At 37.3% G+C, this 20,502-nt stretch overlaps 1 protein-coding gene across 3 annotated transcripts in view; it reads right to left on the reverse strand.

Annotated features, from left to right (window-relative positions):
* The window catches only part of Atr (ATR checkpoint kinase), a 101,483-nt gene that overhangs the window by 15,880 nt on the left and 65,101 nt on the right, over positions 1-20,502 (reverse strand). For all 3 annotated transcript variants that reach the window (XM_074059639.1, XM_074059640.1, XM_020184709.2), the window contains 11 exons: positions 18,770-18,949; positions 16,553-16,695; positions 14,348-14,445; positions 13,159-13,391; positions 12,079-12,213; positions 10,233-10,433; positions 8,328-8,471; positions 6,123-6,273; positions 3,384-3,540; positions 3,119-3,272; positions 1,750-1,901 (listed from right to left, as the gene is read on the reverse strand). In XM_074059639.1, coding sequence (XP_073915740.1) covers positions 1,750-1,901; positions 3,119-3,272; positions 3,384-3,540; positions 6,123-6,273; positions 8,328-8,471; positions 10,233-10,433; positions 12,079-12,213; positions 13,159-13,391; positions 14,348-14,445; positions 16,553-16,695; positions 18,770-18,949 — 1,748 coding nt within the window. The remainder of the gene's footprint in view (positions 1-1,749; positions 1,902-3,118; positions 3,273-3,383; positions 3,541-6,122; positions 6,274-8,327; positions 8,472-10,232; positions 10,434-12,078; positions 12,214-13,158; positions 13,392-14,347; positions 14,446-16,552; positions 16,696-18,769; positions 18,950-20,502) is intronic.

Raw genomic sequence — 20,502 nt, forward strand, 5'->3', positions numbered from 1 at the left:
ACATGCAGAAGGTGAATAAATGAGCTTTGAAAGCACTTTAAAAATATGCCTCCCACAGCTAATATCATTTTTAAGATGAAAAACTGACCACTTTATCCTTAAGATCAACAAGACTCTACTGTCAACCCACCTATTTGACATTGATCAAACTAGGACATTTAGACAATGAAAAGAAGAAAAGGCACTGGGATTGGAAAGGAAGAAGTAAAAGTATCTCTATGTTCACAGGATGGGCTGTTGGAGAAAGACAACCTTAAGGTATCCAGAAAAATTACTACTGGAACTAGTAAATGAGTTTCAGTACACAAGATCAACATGCAAACATCAGTTACATTTCTATAAACTAGTAATGAAGAATCTAAAAATAAAGAAAGTCACATATAGAAAAAAATCAAAAGGAATAAAATTTTTAAAAGTTGAACATAAGACTTGCACATTAAAAACTACAGAACATTAAAAGAAATTAGTGAATATTTAAATAAATGGAAAAAACATTATGTTAAAAGGTCAGAAAATATAATATTGTTAAGATGGCAATATTCTACAAATTGATTAGCAAATTCAATGCCATTTCTATTCAAAAATCAAGATGGCTTTCTGCAGAAACTGACAGGCTTACATTAAAATTCAAAGGGAAATGCAAGGGACTCATAACACCCAAGCAACTGTAAAGAAGAACAAAGTTGGAGGACTCACACTTCCTGACTCCAAAATTCATTACAGAACTATCATGGTGAAAACATGTGCAGCTCCCATGAAGTTAGACATACAGATTATTACAACTGCTGAAAACCAGTTCACCATTTCACAAAAATGCCAAGATAATTAAAAGGAGGAAAAATAGTCTTTGCAAAAAATGGTGCTGAGGCAACTGACTAGGCCCATGCAAAAGAATGAACGTGGACCTCTGCCTCACACCACATGCACAAAATAACTGAGGATCAAAGACTGAAATACAAGAGCTCAGCTATGGAATGCATAGAAGAAAATGTGCACAAAAATCCTCATGAGTTTGAAAAGACAATTGTTTTTACATGATTATCAAATGCACTAATCATAACCAGAAGAAAAAAATTGATTAAGTACTGGAATCCCAGCAGTTGGAAGGCTGAGATGGGAGGATTGTGAGTTCCAGACCAACCTGGGTTTCATAAAGAGACCCTGTCTAAAAAGACAACAAAAAACAAACAAGTTTGGTTGGGGATACAGGTTGGTGGTAGAGTGTGTTCTTAGCATGCACAGTGTCCTGGGTTTCATTCTCAGCACCAGAAATCAGTACATAAATACATCCACAAAGTAAAAATAAAAATCATTATGCTGCAAGGGCATCAGGAAAGGGAAAGGACAGGAGCCAGGCCTGGTGGCTCCCACCTGTAATCCTAGCTACTTGGGTGGCAGAGATCAGGAGGATCGCAGTTTCAGGCCAGCTCAGTCAAAAAGTTCATGAGACCCCCATCTCAACCAATGGCTGGGCATGGTGTCACCAGATACACAGGGAAGCATGAATAGGAGGCTCATGGGCCAAGCTGGCCTGGAAATAAAGTGAGACCCGATCTCAAAAATAACCAAAGCTAGGGTCTTTTAAAGGAATGAATTTTGTGCTATGTGAATTATAGCCTAAGCTATTATTTTTAAAAAAAATATGCTTCAGCCAATGCAAACTGGATTCTGTATAAAGAAAACACACCTAGGGACCAGTGTTCAAGTTCAAGGTTACTGCTAAATTCTTTACAGACTGCAGATGACTACCTCATTAAAGGCTCTCTCTGATCGCGCATCAGCCGCAGCGTCACTTCACACGCTCTCCGAAAAAGACCCTCTGTTCCCATAGGGCCCATGCCATTAACCATATTGTGAGTCAGGCGAAATGGTACAATTTCCGGAACTTCAAAGGTTTCTCCCTTTAAAAGAAATTAATTTTATTATACAGTAACAATGTTTGAATTTAAAAATCTTTATTCAAAGAATTTGGAAATTCATGCCTGGACTCTCTAGAAAGAGCAAAAACATCTTCCAAGTGTTTGTTACTACATTAGAGGCCTATCATGACAGTCATGTGACTCTCCCTTTGCTTTGGGGAAACTGAAACTGCAACTTGATCTTGGGTTAGATCTAGACAACGAAATGTTTCACCTTTCACCTGTTAGTGTGGTGGATGCTATTTTAATATTTAATAGAGAGTATTAATGCATTTGTTATTTAGTCTAACTTCTTTAACGTCTTTAACAATATAAAATACAAACAAATATTCTCATGCATTTCTTCTTTTCTTTGGGACTTTCACTTTAAAAGGAGGATAAAAACACCTAGAAGTTAGATGCTATATGCCTCAGACAGGAAATGAAAGATGCCATCTAAGGCCAGTTGTTCTTTTCCAACATTTTCTAACTTGCCTTTCCTAGGATTCATTTATCCCTCCAATCAATTATCCAAAATTCCTCTGCTGATGATTTGATCTATACCAGCGGTTTATCTCTAATTCGTTCTCAACTAAGTCTATGACCTTTTTCAGTTTCCTGTGACAGCAGAAGGTAACCCGTAGAAGATGTGAATGAAGAAAATGGGGGACTACCGTACCAACCTGCCTTGTAGAATTCTAAGATTAGAATAAAGTGCAGGCACCCTGTAGATCAGTCTAATTGTCTTAATTTACTCTGAAGGCCACATTCCAGACCTCTAGGATCTGAATCTCCTGGGATTTTTTCTAGGTATTTGTATTCATTACTACTATTAATCTTTAGCAGGGTTGAACCTAGGGCTTCATACATGCTGGGAAAGTAATCTACCATTTTAAAAGAAAACAGGTAATCCTGATATGCTGCCAGATTTGGAAATCATCATATTAAATTATTCTATTTTTCTAAAACTAAGCTTCAGTGAACTGAGCTGATCTGCCCATGTTCAGATAACTTCTATCTGAGTTAAGTGCTACTTTTCCTATATCACTCTTCTAATTTCTCTCTATCCTAAATCGCTGTACTATGGGACCATGGATAAAAATGAGTCAAGGAACTCTCCACTTGACTCAGCTGTGAGTGTGTTACCAATAGGTACGTCTAAGAAGGACGTCTATTGTTGAGGAAAGAATATTGGGACTAGAGTAAGTCACATCACATACCTTATTAAAAAGACAGTTGAAGTCCACATGTACACATTCACCAGTCAAAGAATCAAAAAGAATGTTTTCACCATGACGGTCTCCAAGCCCCAGGATATAACCAACCATCGACATCACTGCAGTGGACCGGCAGTATGCTGACCTGCTGCTGTACCTAAGGAACACAGTCTGCTAAGTATTTCTATGGCAGACGAGGCAAAACAACATAAAATATTACAGATAAAACGTTCAATCGTAACAATGTATTATATTCTTGATAACTTACCATGATGTAGGATCTGGGAATGTTCTCAGAAACCACTCATGAAAAACAGGAGGATGTCTGGGCAGAAGAAATTCTTGGAATACTTTAAGTTTCTCAGACAAAGCTGCTGACTTTGGTAGCATACACTGACGAAGTTCCTTTCCTGTCATATACACTCCTGCAAGGCACAGTGATTTCCAGTAAGCACACAGCCCAATGGGAAAAAGGGCAGAAGTATTTTTGTTAAAATATGACCAGGAATGTCTACTTTTATTCAAAACCAAGAGTAAATTATCCATATATAAACTTACTATATGATATTATAATGAAACAATAAATTATATTATTTTCTCTTAATATTTATCAAAAGTCCAGTCTTTTTTTTTTTTGTGATACTGGGGATTGAATTCAGGGCCTACACCTTGAGCCACTCCACCAGCCCTTTCTTGAGATAGGGTTTCACAGAACTATTTGCCTGGGCTGGCTTTGAACCATGATCCTCCTAATCTCTGCCTCCTGAGTAGCTAGGATTACAGTCATGAGCCACTGGCGCCTGGAAAAAGTATTGTTTCTTAGTAATGAAAATTAACGTCCATAAAGTATGTTGTCTAATTGAACAACACTAGGACATATGACTAAGAAGATTTGCAAGGTGAATGGTGCTGTTGGAATTGTGAAGCAGCTGGAGCCCTTACTGAAACTGTCATGATCTTTGTTAATCAGGACATAGTACAGGTGCAAACTGAGCCATCAGTAAGAGATCCACTTTGGTGCTCTGACATAATTTATGCGAAGAATCGCCTATGAAAGATCATAGCATAACGGATTCTATTTTTTCCTCCCTAGGGTTCTAGTATTTTAACTCAGGGCTTTGCTCTTGCCAGGCAGGCACCCTACCACCTGAGCCACACCTTTTTTCCCCTGGTTATTTTGGAGATAGGGTCTCGTTTCTTTGCCCAGGCTACTGTGGATCATGATTCTGCACAGCAGCTGAAATGACAGGCCCAAGCCACTCTGCCCAACTTTTTCTGTTGAGATGGGGGCCTCTCGAACTTTTTGTCTGGGCTGGCTTAGAACCATGAGTCTCCTGATCTCTGCTTCCTGAGTAGCTAGGATTATAGGTGTGAGTCAGCTAGGATGGATGATTCTTAAGGTAAGCCACAGAATCTTAAATCATTGACAAATGCACAAGTTTTGTGGATGAGCTTATAATTTGAGGATTTAGCCTCAAGTGTTGCATACCTATCTGTGTTCACACAAAGGAACACCAGAAAAGTTAAGAGAAACATATGGAAACATGAGCCTTCAGAGAATTCATGGTCCTACCGATACCTTGATCTTAGATTACTAGCCTCCAGAACTGTGACACAATAAATTTCTGTAGCAAAAACCCACCTAATTTGTGGTAATTTATGGTAGCCCTATAAAACTGATATACTTATTTTCTACTTTACTCTGATAACCTGATCTGTTGATTTTTGATGCATTACATAGATGCATTTCAAATCATTTTATTTAGAAATAATCTTAGACTTACAAAAAAGTGGCAGAAATTAAACTTTTTAATTTTTTGTTGTTGTTGTTGTTGTTGTTGTTGTGCTGGGGATCAAACTCAGGGCCTTGTGCATCCAAGGCAAACGCTCCACCACTTGAGGTACACCCCCAATCCCAAGTGGCAGAAATGATGCAGAGTTCCCATATGTTCCTCACGCAGTTTTCCTAATGTTAGGAAACCAGAATACTATTACTCAAACCAGGATATTTTTATTGTTACTCCACTAACTAACCTTCAGAGCTTATTCAAGTGTCACTGACTGTCCCATTAGGACTCCCTTTCTGATCCAGGATCCAATCCAGTATTTCACTTTTCAGCTGCCACGTCTCCTCGACACCATCAATGTGTGAAACTTCTGTCTTTGTCTTTCATTACTTTTTACATTTTTTAAGAGTTCTGATAAGCTATATTTTTGTTTCTCTTTTATAAAGATACTGTATTTTTAAAACTTACTGTGTTTTCCCCTTCACAATTAGTAAGTATCTTACGAGGGAGTACTTTGAGACTCTGCAAATAACCTATTTCTCACCGTACTTTTCCTACCACTTTTAGCACCCATTGGTAATCATTGCCCATAACAATGATTACTATGGTATTTGGTAATTGATGACTTTCTATTGTTTCCATTTTTCTACATTTACCCATTGTAATTCTACTGTAAGAAAAGAGCTGTTCCTACTTCCCTACTTATTTACACGAGTATTTGTTTACAACAGCACAAATGTATGTGCCTTTATTTCACGGGTTATAACCAATTCCTATCACCATTTTTTTGTTCACATTGTCACAGGTTTGGACAGTGGGACCTCTTATTCCAACCAAATACTTTACTTTCTCTATGGTAAGAAAACTAGCTCTCCTTAGCTACAAGTATTTACTTATTTGCTAAAGGCCAATAAACCTGACCTGGTTTCAGAACTGCCATCCAATATCTCAGAAAAAAGTTTTCATTTATATATTGTAAGCTACCTCAAATCCTTTTATAATGAAGATAAGAAAAGGTTCAAAACACAAGGAAGGAAGGAGGGAAGAAAAGAATGAAGGGAGGAAGTAAGGAAAGAAGGAAGGAAGGGAAAATGTAATTGCTTCTGCATATAGAATCTGGAAATTTCACTATGACACATGTTAAAAACAATTACGTCCCTATTATACATGTTTGTAACTAGCCTTGTCATGTGATGTAGTTAGAAGAAAGAACTTAGTACCCTTCTCCTTATATATCTTGGTCAGAATAGGTCTCAGGCCAGCAGTGTTGTTCACCCATTCAATGATACCACACTCATCATTCAGGGGAATAACCGCATATGTTCGGATGTGAAGTTCTCTTCTACGAGATTCTGCGTCTTTTCTTAAGCACTATTAAAAAAAATACACAAAAATTTAAAAATAGGATCGAATTAAAAGTTCTAAATGAGGGCTCAAATGTCTTGTTCATTTCACAGAAGAAAGGACATGGAGGCTTACAATGTGGTGTGAGAGTATCCTTCCGAAAGGTTGGGGACTGCTAGGATAGTGTCCTGATCTACTTCCAGGCCTCACAAGTGCCTGCTGAAACTCTTTAAAATTATCCACTCTTAATGTGACAGGATATTGTGTTTGAAATACTGTACTTATAAATTTAACATTGTAAGGTGTTACTTTTTCACAATCACATTGTTTTATTTGCCCATGTTAATGAGAGATCATAGCAATGAAATATCTTAACAGTAATAGAGCTCATTCAAACTAAAGGCAGGCCACTTGACACGAACAGAAAAATGCTCAAGTAGCTGTGAAGAACAGCCCAATGGGTTACCAGTCAGGGGATTAAGGCACCACGCAACATTTCAGATGAAAAATAATCCTTTTGATCATTCAACCTTTGAAATGAAATTCAAATGTAGAATTAATTCTTAAATTACCTTTTTTTTTAAAAATTACTTTTGGCTAAACCAAACATAAACTACAGCTTATTTATTTATTTATTTTTGGTTTGGGGGCATGAGCACAGGGCCTTGGTACTCTACCACTGAGTTGCATACATCCCCAGCCCACAAATATCTTTAAAAACAACAACATTCTCATCTGTTGCTAAGTTTTCTATGTGAAAAGGCCAAAACCTTTTCCTGCCAATGAAAGAGGAACTAGTGAAATGAGGGGAGGGGATAGGAAGACAGAACAAAGGCTTATAGAAAAATAATAGCTTCATCATTCTCCAGGATTATTTAATGTTTGCCAATGGGGAAAAACATATGCTATACAACTGTAAATGTCTGTCTGAAGAATACTTCAAAATATGTGATCAAACATTTCCAATAAACCTTTATGGAGGCGGGTGGACAGGGTCTCACTATGTAGCACAGGCTGGCTAGAACTCAAGGTCTTCCTGCCTCAGTCTCCCAAGTGCTGGGATTATAGGAATGCTACCATGCCTGGCTTATAATAAGCCTTCCATAAAATTACTCTTACCATCTTTTAGAAGATATTAAATACCAACAGAACTGAAAACATGATAATGGTTACCTCTGAACTAAGCTGGTGAAAATAGAACCTGACATTTTTCTAGCAGCAAAACAGAAAACCAAATAAGTATGATAAATCGTACACATATGATACATAATTTGATCATAAACAGAACAATTTCCATCATTAATGTCTTATATTTTCTTCTATAAACATATTTTTATTTGCTAAAATTTAAGCCAAACAGGCAATTTTAATTCTGTATATATATAGGTAAAAGACTGAAAACAGGGACTGTGACAGATATATGTATATCCAGAGCATCAACACTTACCAGAGCCTAAGTGTGAGAGCAATAGGAGTGTTCAGCTATATGACAAATGGATAAAGAAAATGTACAATTTTCTTTAACTGGAATATTATTGTTTTAAAAGGAAGGAAATTTTAAACCTTGAAGACATAATGCCAAGTGAAATACGCCAGGCACAAAAGGACAAATACTGTAAGATTCCACTTACACAACATACCCAGAGAGGTGAAATTAATGGAGACAGAAAGTAGAATTGTGGTTGATGAAGCTGAGGGGAAGAAGAAATAGAGGTTGTTGTGTAATAGATGCAGTTTCAATTTGGGAAGATAAAAAAAGTTCTGGAAGGCGACGGTGGTGGTGGTGGTGATGGTGATGGTGGCGGAGGTGGTGGTGGTGGAGGTGGTGGTGAAGGTGGTGGTGGTGATGGTAGTATGCTGGTGGTGGTGGTTATACAACAATGTGAACGTACTTAATGCCGCTGAACCATACATTTAAAAATGGCTAAAATGGTAAATTTTATGCCACATGTATGTGTGGAAATGAAAAAGTCAGACTTTTTTTTTTTTTTTCTGAAGAGTGATCTATGTCACACTAGAAGCCCCTATCACCTTGATAGTAATACTGGTAATTCTAAAATAAAAGCGAATGATTTCCAAACCTTATTGATCAAAGAATTGAACTCCATTAGTCTGCAGTCCTTTCTCAGGTCATCTTTTGGCTTACACATCATGATGTAAAGCTTTCCATCTGACCCTTTCAAAGAGATCTTCTTTGGTTTTTGAAGAGAAGCAAGAATTTCCACCTAAATGAATTTTATGTTTAAATTAAGGACAAAGTTGTTATTTAAATGTTTATGTATTATAAGTATTGAGTTCTATAACATAGAGTGAATATAATAATCTATGTTACGCAGCTAACATGTGTACACACACACACACACACACACACACACAGTGCTGGGGATCGAACCCAGGGCCTTGTGCTTTATCCCTGAGCTATATCCTCAGCCCCTGTAAACTGTATTTTAACAATCTCTTTTATCTTAACTATCTAGGAACTAAAAGAGAATGGTTACCTATAGCAGGGACACACTTCCCCCATTAGGAATGGGCTGTGAAATAAAAAGATTACATAATCAGCAAAACAAGTACTTTCACATGCAAATTTAGGCAGTTCCCTTCAAAGCAGTCACAAAATTTAAGATTTTAAAAAATCTTTTTTAGAACCTTTCTTCAGTCTCAAGACTCCATTCCTAATGGTAAGAAATGTTTATCAATCAAAAAAAAATTTTGATTTTTGGCCAAAGAAACTTCAACAAAATCAAGTGTATTTAATGAGGTTAAGTAAGTAAAGTGAACAACACTGCTTAAGTTAAAAACAAAGCATGACTATAATAATACTGCAGACTACACATGGTGGCTTATGCCTGTAATCCCAGTTACTTGGGAGGCTGAGACAGAAGGATCACAGTTTCAGGCCAGCCCAGGCAAAAAGAATTAGTGAGATCCTACCTGAGAGAAACTTGGCATGATGGTGAACAACTGTAATCCCAGTTACCTGGGAGACACAGAGTATCTCAGGCAGAGGCCAGACCTGGCAAAAAGTGTGAAACCCTGTCTGAAAAATAACTATGCCATAAAGGGCTGAGGTGTGGCTCAAGTGGTAGAGCACTTGCCTAGGAAATGCAAGGCCTTGAGTTCAATTCCCCAATACGGCCAATAAATAAGGGAAAAATAACAGTGCATCATGTGGTTTGTAAATGGGTCTGAGAGTAGTTTAAAAATGTCCTGAGCCGTGGAAATAACAGTTTTCAAAAGTGTTTACTCAGAAGTACTCTAGCACCATTTGTTTGAAATAATATTTATGGGGCTGGCAGGGTATCTCAAGTGGTAGAGTGCCTGCCTACGAAGTGCAACACTGAGTTCAACCCCCCAGTGTGGCAAAGAAAAAAAAAATACACTCAAACACACATATATGTGTATATGTTTAAAACCACATTTCATATTTAAAAATCAGGCTCTTACTAGCTGGAATTTGGTTCTTCCCAAGAAATAAAACTCTGTTACGTTCCTTCTCTTTTCCATTTTCAGGACAAAAGAAAATACAGAAAAATCAAACTGTGACAAAGAGATTACAGTCATGCTAAAACAATATTAACATGGGAAAAGTCACACCAGGCTGAAGGCATGATTCTTACCATGCAATTTGTACCAGTAGCACAAGACAGCTTTACTTCTCTATATCTAAAGTCATGTTTTTCTTTGCAGATAAAATTCACTTGGAATTTTAGCTTCATATGAAAGTGAGTTTAGGAGGTGAAAAGAGAGGTGAATATGACTGAAGTGCTTTCTATGCGTGCATGAAAATAGAATAATAAACCCATTTTTAAACTGTTCAATAAAGGGAAAGGGGGATGAGGGTAACAGAGGGTTGGATCTGATCAAAGTACATTATACGCTTGTCGGGAAGTGTCACAATGAAATCTTTGCATTTGCTAATAAAAATAATGAGAACAAACGCACTGCACAAAGTAAATATAGAAATAAATAAACAAAAAGCTCACCATGTCATCGAAGCCTGCAATATAGGCCCAGTGCCCAGGAAACGGCTCGTGATTAGCATGGGCACCCAGAATTGATGGAAGAGTAGGTATCATGACTGATTGCAAAGGAATGAGGATTTCACTGAACGTTGCTTCTTCCACCAGCTTTTTAAGCATTTTAAAATGAGTACTCATGCTCAACGTGGAGCTACTTCCATCAACCTGAAAAATAGAAGCAGCACATTTAAGATGGCTAACTTCAATCACAACAAACATTTCCCTTTAATTCCTACCTTAATTACAAGGGCTTAGCACCGTGTAGTCTCCTAAGTCTATCTAACCATCTCATTTTAACCTCTGCCTTCTGCCAACAACAGTACCTACCATCCTTGTAGTGCCTGATGACTGAAGAAGAAAACAGAGGCCTATGGTCCTTTATTAGACATTGGAAAGCCACGCTTTCTTGCTACCTCATCTCATCTGGCAGCAAAACGACCCCGAGCGTCTCACTTAGTATAAAGAGTAATGCATTTCACCATAGAAGCAGTCACTTGCTTGACTGGGGACTACCCCAACAGACTACCCTCAGCTGTGATAGCCAATATAAAGTACATGCACCTTTAAAAATCATGGAAAATTCTCACTCCCTACACATAACTTGCCAGGAAGGTTTCAGATAAGGTACGTGCACATGGAAAGCACTTACAACAGGGTCTGTGATTAATAAATGTTGGCTGGCATCATAACTGGTTTTGGTAATGTCAAGTGCAACAGAGGTCAAATAGAGTTAACGGAGACTGCAAAAGCAGACTGACCTTGGAGATCAGTTTATTCATGAAAGGAAGGAGTGAAATAGGGTAGTCTCTATCTTTTTACCTAAAAACAGCTAATAGACTGCATATTTGTCCAGTTAGATCTAGCTGTTTACCTTATCAAGAGTCTCTCCCTTTTTATAACAACATACTTTCTTCTTTCCTACACATTCTTCAGGTTTTTCCCTCCAACTCCTTAGGTAGAAGCAGTAAGGCACCCTTGTAACTATGTTCTGACTTCAGCCACAAGTATACTGAAAACAGTACTTATTACTCCACATGATAAGCATTTGCTCAATTCCTATAAAACTACAGGAGGCAAAAGAACATGTATTCACCATTGTTCCCTTACACAGCGCTCGCCTTTACAGACATCGAAATGTATGCTGATAAATAAAAATCAAGGGCTGGGATGTGGCTCGGTGGCAGAGCACTTGCCTAGCATGTGATGTTCAACACCCAACCTGCGAACTCAAATCAAGACAAAAAGCACTGAGTCTCCAATCTTCTTTCCTATCATAATACATGCAGATGAATGTGTATGGGCTTAAAGTTTAAAGATGACAGAATCACAGAGACTACTTAAATAACATCTTTAAAGACTACTTTAAAGGATGTATTTTATATCCTTATGTTTTTATGACTGAGTTCATATCTTCTACTTAAAATTACTTCTGAAAAACATGAATAATTTGTCCTCAGAAAATTCACATTAAAACTTTAGATGACCTATGGGGGAGAGCTATTGTTATAAATTTTAGGGCAGCTTTGTTAAGATAAATTATACTGGGGAGTAGGTGACATAGTGCAGTGTTACAGCCCAGACTCAAAGCTTTGGTTCAATCTTAGCACACCATCAACAGTAACAGCAAAAAGATAAATCATACATATTTAAAGTATACAATTTGACACATTTCGATGTGTAATGTATGTCCATAAATTTTAGAAATTTATTTAATTGACCAAATGAAAAAAGTCAGCTCAAACTACATATAAGTTTTATGTCAAATTATCTAACATTGGTTAGTTATAAACAATAAGATATATGACAGTACCGGTTTGTTGCACAATTCTAGAAGCTTGTCTGTTAGGCGAGTTGCATCTCCCACAAATTTTTCTAAAGATTTTTTCATAAGGATCGCTTTATTAAGAATCTCCTTACATCTGTTCACACGCATGGGATAAGAAGACTGTCATAAAAAAGAGTTAAATACGACCATACGTAAGACTTCAAGGAAGTAGCAAAACTTCTGACTGACAAAAATCAACATAAAAAGTACTTAAGATGTGAGCTTATTCTAATATAAATTTCCAGGAACCAATTCTGCCATGCCATCAATATGGTGCTATCCTAGGATCTGGTAAAGTCCCTTCTTGGGATCTATGTGAAGAAACACTCAGGAATGAGAATAAACACAGGTTTGTCTAGATTAGTGCAACAGCTTAAAAAGGAAATAACCTTAGTGATCAACTGAAAGGTAAATTACAGAGAGCTATTTTAGAATTTTATACAATTACTAAAAACGTGTCTTCAAAGAACAGTTAAAAGCATTAATTTATTTAACGTTAAATAGAACTAATTTATTTAATATCTAATTACTTAATATTTAAGCGATAAATGAAATATGTCAATGTCACTCTACTTAGTTAAAATATGCTTATAAAATATACATATGAAATTAGAACACAGTATAAATGAGTGGCAGAGGCCTGAATTTTCATTTTCATTTTATCTTTGTATTTTCTTAATTCTATAAGATATTTACTTATTAAATATATGGATCAATTTATTCATGCCCACTAGTAATGCATAAAGTTTTCTAGTATTAATAGTTCAGATATTTTGGATTAAAGCACTTGGAAAAAATGGGTTAGTAGACTTCATAAAACACCTGCTGGATTCTTTGATCTTTTATATTGCAGTCACTTCATTTTATATGACAAATATACCAAATATTAAAATGAGGTATAACGGCTATAAATATACTAATTATAATATGCTATAACTTCTCTTTTATAAAATATTTAAAATTACTAACCTAATATAGGCCAGAACCTGGAACTTGTACCGCCATATAAGCTTCAAATAACCAGGGCCACATAAATTGGTAAAGACAGAGTGATTAATAAATTACCTTTGACACGGCTGTCATCATCCACATTGCTTGCTGAGGATAGGCCAGAAACACTTTGGCTATTATTTCCATCAAGACAATAAAAACTTCATCATAAGAATGACAAATCCGAGAGATCAATTGTGAAAAAGCAGTCAAAAATTGATATGGAGCTAACTGATTTGTGTGCTCTGTGATAACCTTATTAATTTTAGCCAAGTCGTTTCTCATTTGGACACGATCAGAACGGCCAGCTAGAAAAAAATTCAGTTAAAAAATAGCAAAGGAAAAACATCAGTTCATTGCACAGAACAAAAATTCTTAAAATACATTATTGTCGTGCGTAAAACTAGGTCTCCTGTTAATTTGTGGAAAGATAGTTGACTCTGACCAAGTAGGGAAAACATTGAGGGCCGACAGTCATTAGTTTTCATAGTCCCTCGTAACTTTTAGGGTATTATTGGCTTAAACTAACACCTTTCAATACGTGTTGAGTTTGTCTAGAAATGAGCAGTATTCAATGACCTGAATTACAACTACTTTACAAGTCTGTGATTTGTCTTTTCCCACATTTAGTTTCTTGTTCACACTTTTATAACCTTTTAATTATCAAATTTATTCCTAGCTTTTAGTAAATTGAGATTGTCAAGCCAAACATAACTTTATACCAAAGTTATAATTCTTCCTATTCCCTTAAAAAACTTTTTCACTATTAAATTTATAGGTTCTATTTATTTTCTTAGCTAGCCAACACTGGTGTGGTGTTTAGACCTGGTGACTTACTGCAGTCTGTTCTATTTGGAAAAACTACAAAAAGCTGTTTTTTTAAAGTCTTAATTCAGATTAAAGTGAGAAATCTTAAAAAAAGAAAAAAGTGTATATTGGTGATTACTGTCCCTTAAATCAGACTTCAAGAAATGCAGAGGAAACCACAGGATTTTAAAACAAAAATAAAAAGTGGTCTCAGGGGTTCTGAGAAAATAGCATCAAATATATTATGCAAAAAAGTAAATATTATTCACAAAGGTATACTTCATACAATATATATTTGAAAATCTTCCTATAAAAGGGACACCTCTTTTCACACACCAACAAAGATATCCTTTCTCCTACCCACGTGACCCTTCTGTCACAGGAGCTAGAGCAACACTCAATCAGGCCTTGCTGAGAAGTGTGGCCATGAAGCTAGCCTCTAAAAATTTTCACATACCTTTCTCCCACTCGTACGCCTTAGCACCAAAGTCAAGCCAGAGGGATAACATCCGTGGCATGGACTGATAGATGAACTGGTTTCCATACTGCAGAGACCTGCAATTGTATGGACAGGAAACATTAGCAGAGAGCTCTTCTTTTAGGTTATACGACTTAAGGCTTAAATACCTCTTCAGTTAGATATGGCCTTCAGACAAACCCTTAGGATTGCTATTTCTTCCTAGGAGGTTAGTTTGGCTCTTCTTTCTTTTGCCTTACTTCATCTATCAGTGATCTGGTATTGCCAGAGCCAAAAAATTGTCCAAGTTCCAAATTCGCCCAAGCCACTCCACAGCCCTATTTTTGTGAAGGGGTTTTTGAGATAGGGTCTTGTGAACTATTTGCCTGGGCTGGCTTACAACTGTGATCTTCCTGATCTCTGCCTCCTGATTAGCTAGGATTACAGGCATGAGCTACTACTGCCCGGCTTATCACACCTTCTTTACAAGGCCTACCAGACCTCTGTAGCAAAGCAGTGCAACGAAGAACTTTTGAAATCAATGAAGGCAAGAACTTGAGTTCTGACCTCGGATTTGCCTGAAGTCATTTTTACTTTGTTGGTTTCACTGCCATTCATTTTGATAACTGCTCACAGGTTCTATTATGCACCATTATTTAAATATTTTATGTACTTAGGTTTCTCTCCTTAAATAAGCTGTAGCTCCTTGAGGACAAACATTGATAATGAATCAGTCAGTAATAACCCAGTGAGCCGAGATAGCTTCAGTTATTCAGATAAGGATGTCTCAAAAGCTAACATTTACTCCTATATATAGAAATAGGTTCTAAAAGCCAAGCATAGTGATATACACCTGTAATCCCAGCACTTGGTAGGCTGAGGCAGTTTGGTAGGATTGAGAGGCCAGCCTGGGCCATGTAGCAAGACGTTCTCTCAAAAAAGGAAATGAAAAGAATGAAAGAAAAAAAGAGGTCCTATAACAGCCTTACTTCCTTGATGTATACTTTTAAAAATCTCACCCTAAAACTATATATTAAATGCATTTTCAACACAAAGGCACGTGATACATACTAAAACTAAAGAGCACATAAAAAGGGCTTTCACTGGACTGGGGACGTGGTTCAGCAGTGAAGTACACACATAGCATGTGGAAGGCCCCAGGTTCCATCTGCATCACACACACACACACACACACACACACAGAGACTGCTCAAGTGTGGCTCAAGTGATAGAGGGCTTATCTAGCAAGTTCGAGGCCCTGTGTTCAAACCCTATACCAGCCCAAAAGCTACCATTCATTTTAGAGAAGAAAAATGCATTTAACAATTGTCCAGTTTATGATTCCCTTTCAAAATGCCAACAAGGCCAGTAATTCTCCCTCATATCAAGCCATTAATAATGTCAATATTTATAATTGTTAATGAGGAAATACATTAATAATTACAAAAAGGAAATATATTACTGATGCAATTTCAATTTGGTTCAGTGCTTACAAAATTTCAGGTAAAAAAGCTTGGCTAAATCTTGCTATTCTAATCCCACTATGGGATAGACAGATATTGTCTTAATTCCTGAGAGGGAGCATTTAACTGAGAAGTCACAGCTCTAACACATTTATGCTCTTAAGTAAGACAGCTTTGGGTGTAAGGCAAGGACAGAAGTATAATAAGGACAGTGTATGGCATGCCATTACTGCTTCTTAGGAACTGATACTTTGTGAAAATATAAACAATATGCAAGACCACAATATACTATTTGACTATGACATACTGGCATATGAAATTGAAAGTTACATTTCACCTGCTACCAAGAACAAGCTCTTTCTACTGTCTAATGCCAAGATCATTTTCCTACTTCTTCTTATGGAAATAGACTAGAAGAAAATATCCAATTATGATTAAATTTAATATTAAATATATTAGGTTTAGAGCCTTCTGAAATTTTATAGATGAGGACTCTAGAGATGAGGGCCCAAACAGAAGGACACCTAATTTTCATTATGTGTTCTTGGTACTGTTGAATATTTAAAAGTATGTGCATAGACTATACTTCATTTAACAAAATGCTTTTAAAAGTGAAAAGAAATTGTATAAAGAAAAAAGTACATCCCATTCAAGCTGATGGGCTGAATCGACGGTGAGGCAGAAAATGAATGACATATGAATATGCTGATAGTTCACTGGCAAGCACGCAGCTCAAACTCACCTTCCAAAATGAAGAACTATATACCGGATGAGATCGCCTTGCTTTTCCATTTTGTTGTCTGTTACCATGGGCATCAATTTGTCGTAGTACTTCGCAAGGTAGAAATGCCCATCCTCCCACTCTGGCAGGAACAAGGTCACGTCCTGTAAAAGAATGCAGGACCCTCACCTAGGGACACCTTACATGGTGCTGGGGAGTAGCATCTGAATGGATGCTGAGGATAAGAATCTGAGGCCCATAACTTGTCCCAGGTGCTGTGTGTAACTAGTTTGCTATGTAATATCCCCTCCTAGCAACATGCTCAAATCTACCCTTTCTATTACTGGCCACTTCCAGCATAAAACCTAGAAATAACGCTGCTATAAACATTCTTAGACTGGAGATGTAGCTCAGTGGCAGAGTGCCCGCCTAGCATGTGCAAGGCCCTGAGTCCACCTCCAGCACCTGCCCCATGGTGACATGCTAGGGCACACTGTTATCTGGATGGGTCTCCTATCATTTCTATGTGTAACCAACCCCTTATAATTTGTGGCTTGCCTCTGATGTAAAACACTATCTTCTCAAGAAAAGAGGTTATTGTTTCTCTTATGGTTAGTGTTTTTGGTTGGTTTAAGAAGTCCTGGCCTAGCCTAAAAATCTAGCTAAAACTCATTTTTGTTTATGGTGTAAAGAAAGGACCAAGTTTGAGTTTTTTTTCATTGTAAAATATCCAATGACACAACACCACTTAGTTAAAAAACTGTCCTACAATACCATCTGGAACCTGTCTGGGCTCTGTTGTTCTGTTCCACTGGTTTATCTAACCTTGTACGAATACACCTTTATAGTAAGTCTTGCTATGTATGCCAATTATTCTAAGCTTACCCCTACAGATATACTTGTCACCCTTCATCCTGTTCCACTGCTCAGGGCCCCAGAAGATCAACATTGTGATTTATATCAATGGGTAGGTTTGCCCCCTGGCTTCCTGTGAGGTTTAGGAAACTGAGAGAGGACAGAAGAGGAGTGAGGTGAAGGCTGTTTACCTCTGGTTTCCTACAGTTGATAGTAGCTCTGTTTCTTCCCCTAGGGTCAAGTTCTGGTCCAGTGCTCCCTTCCTACAATAATGCTCACTCCTCCTGCTCCTTTCAGTGTACAAGTGGCAATGACACCCTGCTACTGCTAGCCATGAGGGAGTTCCACCATCCTCGGTTGACTTTCTTTAACTAGTTCTTCATTCAACTCTCTATTACCTGTTTTGATTGTGCCATCTATTGTCTGCCTGCACCCAACCTCATACAGCATTGAAAACAGTGTTGTGGAGGGATTGGGACACACTAAAGAAATGTGACAAGTAGTGCTGTATGGGATCCTGGACAGAAAAATAAACAAGACAGAAGACTGAATAGGGTCTGCAAATAGCTAAGAGAACTATAGTTCTGGTAATTGCTGCATGATTGTGTAAAACGCTAAAATTAGGAGAAACTTGGTGCAGGATACATATAGAAATTCTCTCCGCTATTTTGCAACTTAATTTTTAATTTTATGATTAATTCAAAGTGAAAATAAAAAATAAAGGTGAAAGACAGACAAAAATGTTTTAGCTATTCTCAGCTTTTGCATTTCCACATAAATTTTAAATTCTAATTCTTGATTACCTGTTAGGATTTGATGAAGACTGCATTAAGCCTCTGGTCAATTTGTAAGGAAATGCCATGTTTACATTGTAGTACCTGGGATTACAGGCATGCGTTGCCATGCCCAGCTATAACATCGTTTTTGATACGAAGCAAAGTTAGTTTCTTAGGTAGCATGATCTTTTTGTAAGCAAGTGATCACAGCCTGGGCTCTATGTTTCTTGCTCAGAATTCAACACTGCTTAGATCTGAAGATTAGTAGTGTCTGTGCCACTACTTTGACTCAACAGTGATTTTGTTTACTGGATTCCAGACACAGGTCATTTTAAGTTGTGAAAATTTTAAATTTAGTTGTATTAATTTAAAGTGTTAAACTTTGATGTTGCAGACAGTAATAGCTATTTCTTGACCTGTTAGGCAGTTTCATGAGTATATTTACTTTGTGATAATTCTACATCCTCATTTTTTACTCAGCAAAAAAGTCAGTTTCCTGACTACTATGTGCTCTTCCACATCTACTTTGAAAATCATTTTATTCCATTTGAAAAACAAAATAGATTCATAGTGTTTCTAAGTGAGATTATACCATTCATATACTTGCCTTATATTTTTTCATAATCGCATTGCTTTCAAAGTTAGCAGTTTCTTCCATGAATCGGCCCACTAGCAGCGTAGCTCGACCATGGATCAGCATGTGCTTGCTCTCAGTTGGGGATTTGTTCTCAGGAAAACACAATTCCACACCCTTCTGAAGCATAATAAGTGCCTGGTGAACATCACCCTAGAAGAAAAGGAGGGTCCACTGAAGAACAATTTCATTAAAGAATAATTTCTATTTTCTAAAAAAAATAATCTGCATTTAGAGTTCACCAACTATGTTTAGGTACAAATCCATTTGTAATTTTCTCTCTCACCTCCTTTTACTAATGAGAAATTCTAAAAAGGAAACTGATTCATTTCATGTAGAACTCATTTCACACATCCATTTACTCATTCCTTTTATAATTAGAGTGCAGGGAATTGAAGATATATGTAGATGAGCTAGAATAACAATCATAAATAAATCAAAACTTCTGGGTTAAAAAATTCAAAGTCATCAGGGTGTGGTGTTTCATGCCTGCAATCCCAGCATTTGGGAAGTGGAGCCAGGAGGATTGCACGTTTGAAGCCAGCCTGGGTTATATAGTGAGACTTTGTCTGAAAAAATCCAAACAACAAAAAGTTCGTAAGACGTGAGGAAACCAACAATGTAAAATGATATCCTGCTGTGCTAAGTGCTGTAACACAGAATGCATGGGTATTGCAGAAGATGGACACAGGAGTCTCCTAGATCTTCCTGAAGACAGGAAAACACAGGAGAGCACAGCAAGAGAAGTTAACAGCGGGAAATAGGAATTACATTTACGGAACAGAAATTTTTCTGGCAGAGAATTTAGTGAGGGACATTCTAGGAGAAGCAGCAATAATTTTTGTTGGGAGAAAAGAAAGCACACATAGCCTCTGACTTTTGAGGGTTTCCACTTAAAATTTTTCTGACTTTTCGATGGTATAAAAGCATTGAACAGAAAACTTTCTTTGAATTTTGATCTTTTCAGTTGGCATACGATCCTTCCTTGTGATGTAGGGCAGTGGCAGCAAGCTATTTCCCAGTCCCCATGTGATCGTGAGGGTAAACGGTTGCTAGTAGACAATGTGTGCAGCCCCTCCTCTGCGGGGAGCGTGTTTCAAGGCCCCATGGACGCTTGAAACTGTGGACCATCAAATGCTGTATACCCCAGGTATTTTTCTACACGTGCATACCCACGGTAAAAGCTAACTCATAAATAAGACGAAGTCAATGATTAACAATAATAATAACAGAGAACAATTATAAAAATATACTGCAATAAAAGTTACTTGGAGCTTGCAAATTTTTATTTCTGTGATTGTCTATTTAATATTTCCAGACAGATGTTGACCTCAGGTAATTGACACCATGGAAAGCAACACCAAAAACAAGAGGGGGACATTTTATATTGCGTTGCTGAGTTATGGTGTTTGGTCTTAATCTTTTCAGCTTATGGTGGGTTTACTGGGATACGATTCAGCCCTAAGTTAAGCATCTGTAGTCTAGTCTTAGCTGAAGCTAAAGCAATTGTGAGATAAACACAAAAGCTGAAGAGGTAAGAGCACTTGATTAGAACAGGCCTTGTATACTTCCCAGAGTCCCGCCCTAATCCTAAAGGTATGAAGAATACTTGGAAGGAGTCTTAATTTTCACAAAGCAATGTGTTCTTTGAGCACATGATAAAAGCGAGAGCACACAAGGGAGGGGTGAGGATAGGTAAGACACCT

The sequence above is a fragment of the Castor canadensis genome, chromosome 17, assembly GCF_047511655.1.
Source record: "Castor canadensis chromosome 17, mCasCan1.hap1v2, whole genome shotgun sequence".
Lineage (NCBI taxonomy): Eukaryota > Metazoa > Chordata > Mammalia > Rodentia > Castoridae > Castor > Castor canadensis.